Source organism: Bombus pyrosoma, linkage group LG11 (genome assembly GCF_014825855.1).
Source record: "Bombus pyrosoma isolate SC7728 linkage group LG11, ASM1482585v1, whole genome shotgun sequence".
NCBI classification, from domain to species: Eukaryota; Metazoa; Arthropoda; class Insecta; order Hymenoptera; family Apidae; genus Bombus; species Bombus pyrosoma.
In genome coordinates, this window is record NC_057780.1 from 10,022,979 (window position 1) to 10,036,835 (window position 13,857).

Here is a 13,857-nt window from a genome sequence, read left to right on the forward strand (position 1 = left end):
AAATAATTATTTATGATAATCGTAAGGTAAAACGTCATTTCTTTTATTCATCAACTTTTACAGTTATGAAAATTGGAAATTAAAAACATCTAACTAAAATGAAATTGAAACCACAAAGCCTTTAGCCTTGTAACATAAAAGCTGTATTTGTTCCTAATTTTATACGAAATATTTTTAAATAATTAATATATAAAAGTGAAAAAATATTTTCTAAAGGTTAGTCATTTTTTAATTATAATATTATATCATCTAAATATGTAGATATTGTCTAATTAGGGGAAAATTAGTAATGTGGTTACCGTCAGTGGAAAAAACTGTGACGTAATATCTGATATTTGTATAGCTGGTAGTGGTAGTAGAGTTCGAGCCATTTCCCGGCATACTCCGGCATTAAGATTTTTGCAACTATTGCGGCAAGTCTGTGATCAACGGTTGCTTCTGCACTTCACATTTCCTGATATTAGTTTATAAAAACAAGTTGATTCGTCACAGTTTCAATAATGTTCGCAGCAAGACGTGCTCTGTTTTCCAACACAATGTAAGTCTATCTTACTTTTTATTTATAATTGACATTCGCATAGTTGATATTATATAATTTCTAACCTGTCATTCTTTCTACTTTCTGTCATTAGTATTAGACCTTTTATTCGTAAGAATTGCGTTTATTGATATTGTATATATGCATAATTGTATAAAAGATTAACATTTGTACTTTAAAATATAATTACGAAAACAATATCAAAATTTGGAATGAACTATATTTAATATAAATTGATTTCTTTTCACTTAATTAAATATATAATTTATATATGGTCATTTATATAATTTAAGTTCCAAATTGAAATTTATTTTACAATAATTGATAGTTAAATGACAAATTATTACTGATATTCAGCCATATGTATTGGATGCAGCTATCAAATTTGAAAAATTTGAACCAAATTACAAAAGGCAAATGTATATTTTAAAAAGATATATTTAGACATATTGTCAAAGTGCTGAAATTAACTATATATACAAAAAATCAATATCAATTTGGTTTGACCTTTGACATGTAGATACATGTTAGATAAATACTTTGTCAATGTGATATATGAATATCATTATATTTGTAGTCCATATATATCATACATGTATGAAGTAAATTTTATTTAAATTTGAAATGTAAAAAATAAAAAGAATATACATGATAAAAAATAATAATAAAAAATAAACAACATATGACAAGATAATATTCATATTATCAATGAAAACAAAGTTGATATTTTGTAGATATGATATTTTTAAACATAAAAGTTAAGTATATAATTTATATTCTATTTTTTTAACTAATACATATTATTCTTAACTTTACAATATATATTATGCAAATTTCTAGATAAAATAAAAATTCTATTATGTATCTTTCACTTTTAGCAAAGACACATTTGTGAGAACAAAACATTCATTACCTGAATTACCCTATGATTACAAGGCTTTGGAACCTATCATCTGTGCTGAAATTATGCAACTTCATCATTCAAAGCATCATGCGACATATGTTAACAATTTAAATGTTGCTGAAGAAAAAATGAAAGAAGCTGTCGCCAAAGGTGATGTTAATACGCAAATTGCATTAGGTCCAGCTATTAAATTCAATGGAGGAGGTCATTTAAATCACTCAATTTTTTGGTGTAACCTTTCACCAAATGGTGGTAAACCAGATGGTAAATATTGTTTTGCTACATGAGATAGATATTCTGTAATAAAATCAAATATAAATTAATTAAATATTTTTTCTTTCAGCTGCACTCCTCAAACAGATTGAGAAGGACTTTGGTAGTATGGAAGAGATGAAAAAGCGGTTATCTGAGAGTACTGTTGCTATCCAAGGTTCTGGTTGGGGTTGGCTTGGATATTGTCCAAAAGCAAAGTCTTTAAGGATAGCTACTTGCGCTAACCAAGATCCTCTCCAAGCTACAACTGGTTTAATACCACTTTTTGGTATTGATGTTTGGGAACATGCGTACTATTTACAATATAAGAATGTTCGACCTGATTACGTTAAAGCTATCTTCGACATAGTGAACTGGAATGACGTGAATAGCCGTTACAGCAATGCTCAGAAATGTTAGAGAGTGAAGGAAAATATGATAGTGTTTAAAATGATTTTTACATAGTATGAACCTTTTTCGAGAATCAACTTCGTATTCTCTCTCTTCTTGTTTGTCTTCAGAAGACATTTATGATTTTATATAAATCTGTTTCATATATATTGTACACATATAATAATAAATGGTAATAAAGTTTGCCAGAGAAGTGTTGGTTTAAAATCAGATAAAAGAAATATCTTACTAATTATATTATTTCATAAAGATTATTTTTCTTTCTTAAAAATATAGAATATATTTTCAAATATTAAACCGATATTCTTAAATTAATAAAAGAATCATCTTTTACACATCAAGAACGATTTGAAAAACTTTCACGCTCAAATCGAAGCGCGCTATTCAAGTTATCATATATCGATAACCATCGCGGTCATTTCCGTTTTCATCTGGCATAATATCAATGGGCAGTGTGAATTGGAAATTTCGCATGAAACGTCGCGCTATTTCGCTAGGAGAAAACAGACATCAGCGCCACACGGTTAATAAGCTGCACAAGCGAGTGCCGAGAAAGAAGAAAAAGACGCCTAACTCGCGCCTTTGATAATCGATCGGTTAGAGTTGAATTGCTTTGCGTCGCGTCGCGTCGCGTCCACGCCGTGTCTCGAGGAACATCGCGGAACTAGAACCAGTATGGCCGGAGGTCCTCAGCTGTTTTCACGTCACTGCCTACGTATCTGGTGAGTCGAAAACATTCTTGTCATTTTAACCACTTGTACTAATAGCACATTCGTTATGAATGCACGAACGCGTTGCTATCATTGTAGTTATCGTAAACTCGTTTGTGTACAATACATCGTCTATTATAAATCCTCGAATGCCGTTTGCGCCGCAAATTAATTTCCTGTTTGCTTTGTAAATCTAGAGTACACAGTAGAGACGTACAACTTTAGTCAGACAGATCAGTTTTAAACCATCGCGACATTGTATTCCTTTATTCTGTTTTATAGTTAGTTCATTAGCATGGTTAGTTTGACTTTATACGATGACAGTTCGTAAATGTACTACATATATAAAATATAAAAAATCGTCCGAAGAATTTTGATCGATTATTATTAGGGATAAAAATTCTACGTTCCTTGGGTCATTTCCGACATAATCGGGTTTTCCCATTGTTAAAAAATTTTAATTTGAGGAAAATATGAAAGAATCATTGTTAATACGCGTGATTTCTTAAAATTTCAAAAATCTTTTTGTTTGTTAAAACGAGCGCTAAATTAGGACATAAAAATTCGAAGACTAGGGCTTAAATGTAATTTGAACATATCAAGCATAATTTTTTTCGAAATATTTCCTTGCAAATGAGTATCTGAATAAATGATTTTGATCGATACTTGACATTTTTTTACACGTTCTATAATATATTTCTCTGTTATGTCAAGGAGGGTTTGAAAAAAGAAAGTTCTCATCTATATTTGCTCTTAACGCGTGCTCGTACGTGTATTTGCATACAGATTAAACGATATGCGATATATAAAGATAAGTGCATGTATGTATCGTATCTATGTAGTTAATTCCAAGATCAATGAATCGAGGAGTACGTTCGCAGCATGTTTCGAATGATTCATTATGTTAGTGCATATCAGAAGTGTTAATTATGATCGAAGGGGGCGCTTTCGTCTTAGTGAACGCGCGTGGAATCGACTCGTTCCTGCCACAAGGTTTTTGCTGGTAAAATACGAAGCCACCCGATGGTACACATTTACACAAATACGTTCGAGTCGCGGATCGTTACTGAAGAAAAATTATACCGCGCTTCTAGGATTAGGATTTTTTCAAAATTAGGGTATGCAGGTGCAACGCCGCGGAAGGTTGATGCTGAAAAGACCGGGGCACAAACTAAATCTTTGTGCTGATTTAAGTTCATTAGGGATACGTTAATAGAAATTGACTATCAAATTTGTTGTGAATAAGAACGCTGTTTTGATTCAGCGATCGGGCCAATACGAACTTAACAAATTTAAACAAATTTTTAAATAGAAATTTTTATATTTTTTGAAATTATTTTAATTTTTTTAGCAGTTAAAGATATTATATACTTCAAGATAATGGAAGGACTTATATTTAATGTAGGAAAAGAGAAAAAATAAAGAAATGTTTCTGATCTGTATTTGAAAAGTGTAATGTTTTTGCCCTTCATTTGTTTAAATAAGTAATAGTTTAATAAGTTGAATATGTTCGATGGAAATTATTTGTGTATCGATAGATGATTAAAAGTGGTACTATGAATAGAAGTGTCAAGTATCTACTTTGATTCAATATCTTTGGAAGTTATTCTTCTTTTCTCGGAACTTTGCACATTTCAGTAAATCTTGACATGTATAATTTTAACAGAATACTAATTATGAAGTTTTGTTGAATATGACATCTATGTGTTATAATTTACTCTTCTATCAATCTTAATATATATTAATATAAAAATGTTAAATGATATTTATTATGAAGTTAATAGTGTTCAGAATATAGTGAAGCAAAAAATTATGATATTAAAAATGTCAACATATATTTATCAAAATTGGTATTACGAATTTGGTAGAATATATTTCATAATTATTATGTTACTTATTATATAACATTATTAAGCTATCTATTTTTCACGATATAGAATAAAATGCAAAATATAATAAATTATAAACGATGAACATCCAAATTATAATTATACGTGACATAATATTAGGAAATTTAGAGGAAAATTTATCATTTTTGTGACAGTGGCCAAATGTCCCAGTCACGTTCCTGGAACGAAATCTCATGAAATATGAACATGCGTCAATGGTACTACTTATATATAACTTACTCACGATGCAATGTTACAGAAAAACAATTTGATTGAAATATTGTAATATTTGATTCAATACAGTCTGTTAACGTAAGATAGCATTTGTTTTCAATTAAGATATATGTATTCATCAAGATATTTATCTAATATCTTTTCAATTTTATCATTTTGGCAAATAACTCATGTCACCAGTAGCCATCAATTATGTCATTTTTGTTTTTCTTTATTCACAAATAATTTCAAATATTTAAATATATGTTAAAAAACGAAAAAATGATAGACAGAACATTTTAGATAAGAAGGGCAAATTAATAATTTGCCTACTTTAGCCATAAAAGTATCACCCCTTTTTAGAAGTGGATTCCTAATTAGAATATGCAGTTATAATCTAAAATCATCAATAATTATACACAACACTAAGTATATGATAACCGGGTTTTTTAAATTTTCCAATAACATTAATAATTCATCTATGGCATTTATGAAACTATTACAGTTTCAGAAGTGGCTTCTATAGTTAGGAATTGCAATTATATAATCTAAGATCATAAATGAATATTTCTAAATTTTTCTAATAATATTAACACTTCAGCTACTGTAACAGCGAAACTATTATGCTTTGGGAAGTAACTTTTATGATTTTAAGGTGTAGTTATAATCTAAAATTATGAATGAATAAACATAATAATAGATATACAGCAACCGAGAGTCTCTAACTTTTAACAATATTGATAATTTGGCTACTATATTGACCACACGGTTACTGCCTATAGGGGTGGCTTTCGTGATTAGGGGGTTGTAACAAAAGTTGGATTAGATTTTTGAGTGAGCAATAACAGGCGGTTAGATACGTATTCGTATATGGTTGAAATAAAGATACGTGGGTGCTATTGCCGACATCGTTGGATATCTTTACTTATTGATTGCTCCGTAGAAATTGGCCGGCGCCGCCCGCGTCGCATCGGTCGATCGTCGGGTTGCAGGCTGACGTCATCCGTGCCTCTACGCCTATTGATTTTCTCCTCTAGGCGCGATGTGATTGGTCCATAAACGGAGAAAGCGGGCATGCACGACCCTGGACCACGATGTCGATCGGCGCCCGCGCACTCTACATCGCTAACTAAGGGTCGCCATATTGCTTCCAACCACCTACTACCATGTATCACCGGTTTCGATACTACTTCACTTTCGAGGGCAAATTCCTATCCAGCAACCATGTGCGCATACCTTCGTCGACTTAGATCGATCATCCGAAAATATTTTTAATCATAGATTCGTTGTCATATCCTTGAAAGTTTATCCAGAAAATTCGAATGACCTAACTATTTTTTACTTTTCGTGGAAAAATTATTTCACATAAAATACATTTATGTAAGACACGCTGAATTTGGAATAAGGTGCATCGGGATAGGTCTCTTGACAATTTCTTGCAGCCATTTTTTGTTTACGAATGGGATTCGGTTTATCGCCTGCTTCTTTTGATAAATGAAGCATTTCCCTGAAATGCTTTTCATCAAATAGTCGCTTCACTTCTTCGATTTTGTGTGCCTATTTTGGCATAAAAAATAAGAGGAATATATAGGATTTCTACTTTAAATTTGATTTGTTGATTTGGACAAAAATAGGCTTCTGTGATACATTTGAAAAACGTTCCCATGTCATGCTTTTATTTTATAAATCTAACAAGAAGAATAACGCATAACACTCCAGTGAAATAGTTTAACCAGCAGCTACAAAAATAGTTTAAAGCATAATACAAAAAAAGCTAACCAAATGATAATTAAATAATAATACGTATATATTTATTACAAAATGAAGATTTCAGATTAAAATCAGCTTTCGGTTTACTGCGTTTTTGATGGAAAAATGATGTTAAATGGAATTTTGCATCGTTGGAAATATGGTTTACTCTAATCACTTAAAAGTAACTCACACCTGATACGGCATCGCAGTAATTCTTTGAAACCAAACAATTCGTGTCGCTACTGATAATCAGGACTGATGCTTTTACGATCAATTTATCTTAATTACAAGAGCTGTCCCTCACAATAGGCGTGGGATTATACACGGGGAAAATTAGGGCAATTGCATTGAAAAAAATGCGTCACTGTGGACTTATTATTTTTCATTTTATTTCGGTATTAATTCATATTCATAATTATCCTATATCTTCGGGTAACGCGGTGTCGTAACGAGTAATTAGTATGAATAGTTGCACGGTTCTTCCTGGCAATAAATTATGGAAAATTATCTGGCGAACCTATCATTACGTTAAATAAATTGCGAGGGAACTTTGCTGTGCAGAAGTGCAATTTAGAAGGAAATTGGTGTGCAGGCCCAGTGGAATAATTTAAAGTGATGTCAGAAAATTTGATTTGTTTAATCGTTTTAGCAATACATTTTTTTGTACGTGCCTTGCAAGAAAAAATTATTTATCTATTAATTATTAACGCATAATTTTCTGAATTTGTTCTATAAAGAAGACATGATACAATATAATAGAAAATAGGTACATTTATTATTTAGTTAATTGATAATTGATTAAAGTACAATGTTGCGTGATATGTAATATCTAGAGATATGACCTTCCTAATTCTACTATTTGTTTAGCAAAATCTTTAAAATTCTTGCTTACGTATAATATTTCTTGTGACCCTGCTGCGTTCTTTGAGTCATTTTCCATTATATGTTTCTATCCTTAATAAATTTCTTAAGTTTGAAGAGTAGATAAAATAATCGTTGTATGACCTTTTGTTTCCATTTTTTGCTAGAGATTTTGTTACAACACTAAACTTTCTTCCTTATTTTTTGTTAAAACGGGGGACGTGATTCAGGCACAAAAATTCGAAGATCATGACAGAGCTAGAAAAACTACGTAAAATATAACGATTAAGGATCAGTTCAACGCCGAACGGAACGGAAATCTGACGAGCAATTTATAAAAGCGTGGGTTTGGGCTGTTGACTACGCACGTATCCTGACGTCATTGATGTGTATGACTCATTTGGCGAAGAATTCTGTTTCATGAAAACATTCTTACTTACTATGGTATATCTCGTATTCAACGCGAGATTAGTGCTTCTAACTTTAGAAATAAAAAAAAAAATAATTTAAATATGCAAACTTTGATAAAAAAAAATCTTTTATCAACTTTTGCATGAACTGGTAGAGATATTTATAAAAAAAAGATAACGCACATATGTACCTGGTAGCATAATCTATCGATACATGTGAGATATCAACTATTGCATTTCATTGGAAATAGATTTAATCTTATTGGGAAATATTGACAGATTTTCTGTAGTCTGTTAACATCTCTGTTTACACAATCTGTTGTATATGTAGACACCACAAATATCCTAACGAGGATGGGTGTGCGACCTTTGTTTCTCCGAGCAACCCCTATACCTGTCGCATCTTTAGTGTTATAGTATACGTGTAGTAAACAGCCGGACAGAATCTTTCGCCTACTCGAACGGAATGACCATATTTAGCAAGCAGGTATTATGTAAAACACGACATGCATTGATTTGTGAATAATAGGGAAGATAGAATCGGTCTAGTCATTTCGAATCTTTCAATACATTTTGAGACTTATTGCGCAGAATACACTGCATCTCGTATATTTCCCATTGAAATGTTATAATCTGTTATCTACCGTAACTTAATTAAAACTTAGCTAGTTTATTAAAAGCACAATACGATCTTCTTCGAATAAGAAGCTTGACATGATGAGAATTAAATGTTTCACCGCCGTCAAAGCGATATCGTTAATTTATTTTTTCACCGATTGAATTTACATTCCGCTCCATACTTTACACTTTTCAAATTCCATTTCATATTTTACACTTACGGTACTATTATCTGTATATCTCTTACATCCAGGCAACGCAATAAACCCGAAGACGTAAAAAGTTTCTCCGAGGACGTTCTTGAGAAAATGGCCAATGGCATTTCTTGATGTCATTTAATGATCATTGCTACAAAGCGTGTTTTACAAGTTTCTGCTACGGATTGTTAAATATATCATCAAATCATATACCGCACGTGACTTGAAACGTGTTTTCGTTATTCTTGATTTTCGTCTTATTTCGATTCATTGAATCTCCCTGATTTTACTTCTGCTAAAAATTTAGGTCCCCGATGCATTAATTCTTTACAACATTAGTTGTAAAAGAGCCATTGAATCAATTTTACGTAACGTCTGATAGAGCCCCTGTAATCGTTTTATGAGTCTCATTAGATGTGGCTTCTCTAACTTGTACTTGTCTCTAAACCGCACACAGTTTAATTGTTGACCAATACTACTTGATTCGAGTTAATTTCTAGGATAATAGCTTCTTTTATCGAATTATGCGACTTAACTCATAACAAAACCACCTTTGTTTATACCTGTTCTTTTTCAGAAAACGACAAAGTCTAGCATATATAATACGTATTTAATACGCTTTAGTTATTTCAAAGAAAACATTCATCATATTACATAATTGTTCTGACTGTAATTCTGTAATTTTGTAGTAAGAGTAAATTTGTAATACTACTACTAGGTATTTGTAATACCCAGGGTGGATATTGGATGCGTCAACAAAGCTTCATTTCCAATTTAAAAATCGCATTAAAGCACGGGGATTGCAATTTTACGTCAGCAGGGTCTTCGGTTGTATCCGGACTACCCCAAGCACGTCTACGGGGAAAGCTCAGTCCTGAACCCTTTCGCGTGGCCAGGTGATCGTTGAAAAATATTGGCTCGCCGACGATCCGAACAGAATAAGCGTAGAAGCGAGCAAATTTATCGAATCGATAAGAACTTATATAAACACCGATGAGATGAGAGCGTTTTCCAAAATGGACGACGAATTTGTAACAATGAATGCCAGCTCGAATAAAGCTATGATCGATAGTTTCAATTAGAACTGTTGCGCAGACGTCTTTTGTTAAAACATACCGTTATTGGTGTGTGAGTATTTATGTGTAAGTATTTCGATAAAGAGAAATAGAATTTATATATAGAAAGGAAAAAAGGGGACCAGAAATAGTTATAAAGTGTAGTTGTATAATTTGTCTTTTTAATTTTGTAGTTTTACAGTAGTGTATAGATTTCTTAGTACTTTGTTATTGCTGTACAGTCGAGTAAATAGTTTTTAGTTGAGATAAAGGAAATACAAATTTCTTTTTATTATTTTATTAATATGAAATAATTTAGAGCGCAATTGCAACAAATAATCCCATGTATGTACGCGGACCGTACCCTATATTTGTTTCTATGAGGCACTTGAAAGTATTTGCTAAGAACTCCAAAACCATGTACGAAGCATTTGTTCATAAAAATAGACTACGATTTTACTCCAGAGAAATGCAATTACATTCTGCAGTTGCATCGTTGCAGGCACGAAAAAAAGTGAGATCACAAAAAATCAGATATCATCGTTACGATCACCAAAACCATTTCATCTTAATCGTGCATGACTCACCCTATATATAAATTAAAAAGGGAAAAGGTGAACCGAAGTGGTAATTGCACGTGAAGTTCTTGGAAGTACCACTGCTTAAAAGACTCAGGTACTCAAGAGATCTGGAAGTTTTTCGCTGCAAAAGTCATCTTATTAAATAGAACGGCTTAAAATTCGAGCCATTGCCCGGAGAAGAGAAGAAAGACTAAAAAAAGTTAATCAAAAGAAATAAATTAGAATCGAGGCGACCCGAAGGGCTTAAAGGACACATGGGTAGGGGTAACTATCAGGTGACCGGCAGATGGCGCCGACGCGGTAACTCGGCCATCGGCTAATGGACGCCGCGGGGGTAAGTGCGCAAGCGCTCCGAATCAGTTCGTCACTCGACGACCGACCGCCGACCGGAGGTGTCGTAGTTACTCGTTGTCGTGCAGCAGGGTGGTTCAAATAGTAAAGTGAGTGTATGTGTGTGTGGGTGTGCGCGCGTACACGCTCAGCCGTGAGCGATACATGGATGAATACATTATAATGTCCGCGTACGTGTCCGTTAAGAGTTTTGAGGATCATCCAAGCATAACCAGTGCACCGACATAATAGTGACCGTCGACTGTGAGGCTCATTGAGTGTTGTTTCATCGTTTCCCATCGTTTCTCAAGGTTTCATGTCCAGTGTCGCATCAGCGACTGTCATCATCGCTATCGTCCGAATCAACGGTGAACCTGAACGCTTAACGCCCGAATTCATTTTGAGAAAACGAACGACAGATTGAGCTTGATTCTTGAACAGGGAGTCGAAGGTAAGAACCGTAGAAACGTCTTCGCTACAACGATCGATCGCGAAAATCTATGTATACGCGATGGATGTTCTTTCACCTACGCCCGTCTCGTTTCTCGCGACACTTTTCTACTACTGTTTTATCGATTATGCCGTGTCAGTTTGAGCTCGCACATCAAAGATATACGGGGATTATATTGAGAATATTCGCTGGTAAAAGAGGTTACACATTATACTTGCTTTTGGTAAATGAGTCCTGTCAACAGTCGCTCGACGACATTTTGTATACATCGCTCGCAGTATACCCTTCAGACCGTGCATACGTATCGGTGGTTTGCTTGAATTGTGGTACAAATAGGAATAATATATATATTTTCCAGAATAATTTGCAGTGGAAAATTATTAATTACTCAACTATCCAGAAGATTATTTTTTTCTTTTACAATTTAGTTACTAATCCATAGATCTTCAGGCTTCTAATAAAATATTGTTTTTATTGCTCATTACTCGAAAAAAATTTTAAATCCTCTTTTGAATTATAATATTACTCTTGCCAAATAATTCTATTAGAAAATTTTTGATATTTTTATTCTGGTAAATAGCTCACTCTTGAAATTCATTTTTCCAAATACTTCAAAAGTAACAGTCTTTTCTAATTTATTACGCTTCTAGCAATCCAACGATAATTCGTACATTTAAACCTCTATACATATGTTACATGGTGCAACGACTGTGCACTCGAATCGAATGGTAGGTCATACCATCGATAATCATCACTGTAGCACGAATCGAAATACATTCAATTATCATAAACAAATTATTTCACTAAATACGTCAAAACGTCAATCTTAGATATTAACTAAACGTATTGAAAATGGAAAAATTCATTTATACTTGTATAGATTATTGAGGTTACGTTGGGTGGGGAACGATATTTATCCAATTGGAAATCGAAATAGATATTGAAAATGGATATTGCGTCAATTGTATTCGAATCGATGATAGATCGAGTTATAAGAGATTTAAGAATCAATTAATAGAAAATTGAAATTTGGTTGGTTAGAGTCACCGTGTAACTCGAACTCGGTTGCTGTTATCGATTACGTGGTGGCTATGTTTTTACGTTCATCTCAAGAATGTACTTGCACACGCAGCGGTATACATTTCCATGAAATCGCAGTATGTACTCCATTTCCTGCTATACATATCATTCAGTTCGGGTTTTATATTCTTTTTCGATTTTTTCTTCTCTAATCATAAAATTATAAATTAAATAGAAAATGAATATAAGAAAAGACTTCCAGTCTAATAATATACATATATGTATAAAGTTAACCTTAAAAAAGGTTAAAAAGGAAAATACAAAGTCAAGCGATCTCAGATAAAATTAAGGACGAATTATTAACATTAAATGAATACAAGTTAGTTTTAAAAATATCTATTGTATTTATTTTATTTCTTCTTTTTTTTTTATTTGAGTTTAATCTAAATTTAGTCGAGTAAATCTACAATAATATAGATTTAGATCTATTTTTGTGTTATAACGTGTCAATCGATAACCGAGCAAAGAAGCGTAATGTTAATTACTAACCTTCTGACTGTTGCGTTTCAGTCTATGAGCGGAGGTGAAATTTTCTTGCTGATACCTTCTACCAACTTTTACATTCGTACGGAACACCACAATACGATTGTACCGAAATTACGGACGTGCAATATACTTCTACCTTTCAGATATTATTGATATTCTTTTAACAAAAAGATCTGCCTTATTGTGTGTTGCAATAACGGAGGATATTCAATGGAATATTGAACTGATAGCGATGGCTCTTTTTTCACCAGTGGCGCTATACGCTGCACAGAATAATTACCGGACCGTTTATTCAAGTAACTTGGATTCTTTATTTTATATTGGATTTTTTATTTTACGCGGTGAATAAGATACATTTTTATAAATAGATAGGTGATTTTGTAATTAAATAGGATGGTAGGTTTTAAGGATAATTTTATCTCTTTGGGAATGAATTTTATAAATTTATTAAAGTCAGAGAAAGATCATTAGTTTTTGTTTTTCAGAAAAGAGTAATATATACCGTCTTTTTGTAGTTAAAGTGTCCTACGTAGCATTTCTCCATTTTTCAAGATGTGAAATATTTGAATTTCTCCATAACTTTTATCTATCAAATAAAGTTATATTATACAGGCTATTTATATATATTTTTAGTTGAATAAAGAGTAATAAAGATGGTATTATGAAAGTAATAAAAATTCTGTTTTCTTCTGTTCCCAACTGATAGAACGTTCTTAACTAAGGAAGCTAATACACATATATATGCTATTATATGCAAAGGTTAACTATTTTAGTTTAACCAGAAATATTTCGTACAAGATATACTTCTTATTAACAATATTTGTTCGTATATGTATAATATGTGACAGTATCCTTCAAGAAGTTAAACATTAATATTTTCATGATTTTCAGAACGTTTAATCTTTTTCTGATTTTTAGTCATGCAATTAAACCCATAAAAACGGTTTACGAAAAGACGTGTTCCTGCAGCAAGTACGACGATTTAAATCGTAGCTCATAAAATCGAATGAATGAGATCAGTGCTTGTTCAGACTCTGCAAGTGATTCGTGTCACTGCGTAGTCAGTCAACGGTTGCAGTCTTTTTCAATACCCGGCCGTGACTATCGGTTGATCGATAG

At 32.5% G+C, this 13,857-nt stretch overlaps 2 protein-coding genes across 18 annotated transcripts in view; both read left to right on the forward strand.

Moving 5' to 3' along the window:
* The first annotated feature begins 351 nt into the window (after positions 1–351).
* On the forward strand, positions 352–2,298 carry LOC122572879 (superoxide dismutase [Mn], mitochondrial). Its single transcript, XM_043738498.1, has 3 exons — positions 352–538; positions 1,417–1,706; positions 1,786–2,298. The coding sequence occupies exons 1-3, from the start codon at positions 501–503 to the stop codon at positions 2,112–2,114; spliced, it is 657 nt and encodes a 218-aa protein (XP_043594433.1). The 5' UTR covers positions 352–500; the 3' UTR covers positions 2,115–2,298.
* Positions 2,299–2,434: 136 nt separating this feature from the next.
* LOC122572874 (kinesin-like protein unc-104) overlaps positions 2,435–13,857 on the forward strand; it is a 35,624-nt gene continuing 24,201 nt past the window's right edge. For 16 of the 17 annotated variants that reach the window (XM_043738469.1, XM_043738478.1, XM_043738473.1 and 13 more), the window contains exon 1: positions 2,435–2,827. The gene's annotated coding sequence lies outside the window, so the exon portion shown is untranslated. Of the gene's footprint in view, positions 2,828–10,751; positions 11,173–13,857 lie in introns of those variants that run through there. The other variant, XM_043738470.1, reaches the window with a different exon arrangement.

Bases quoted from the DNA above. Each gene is read 5' to 3' on its own strand.
- LOC122572879 (XM_043738498.1), top strand. From the start codon at position 501: ATGTTCGCAGCAAGACGTGCTCTGTTTTCCAACACAAT. The intron at 539-1,416 runs GTAAGTCTATCT...TTTCACTTTTAG, and splicing joins GCTCTGTTTTCCAACACAAT to CAAAGACACATTTGTGAGAA. The intron at 1,707-1,785 runs GTAAATATTGTT...TTTTTCTTTCAG, and splicing joins AAATGGTGGTAAACCAGATG to CTGCACTCCTCAAACAGATT.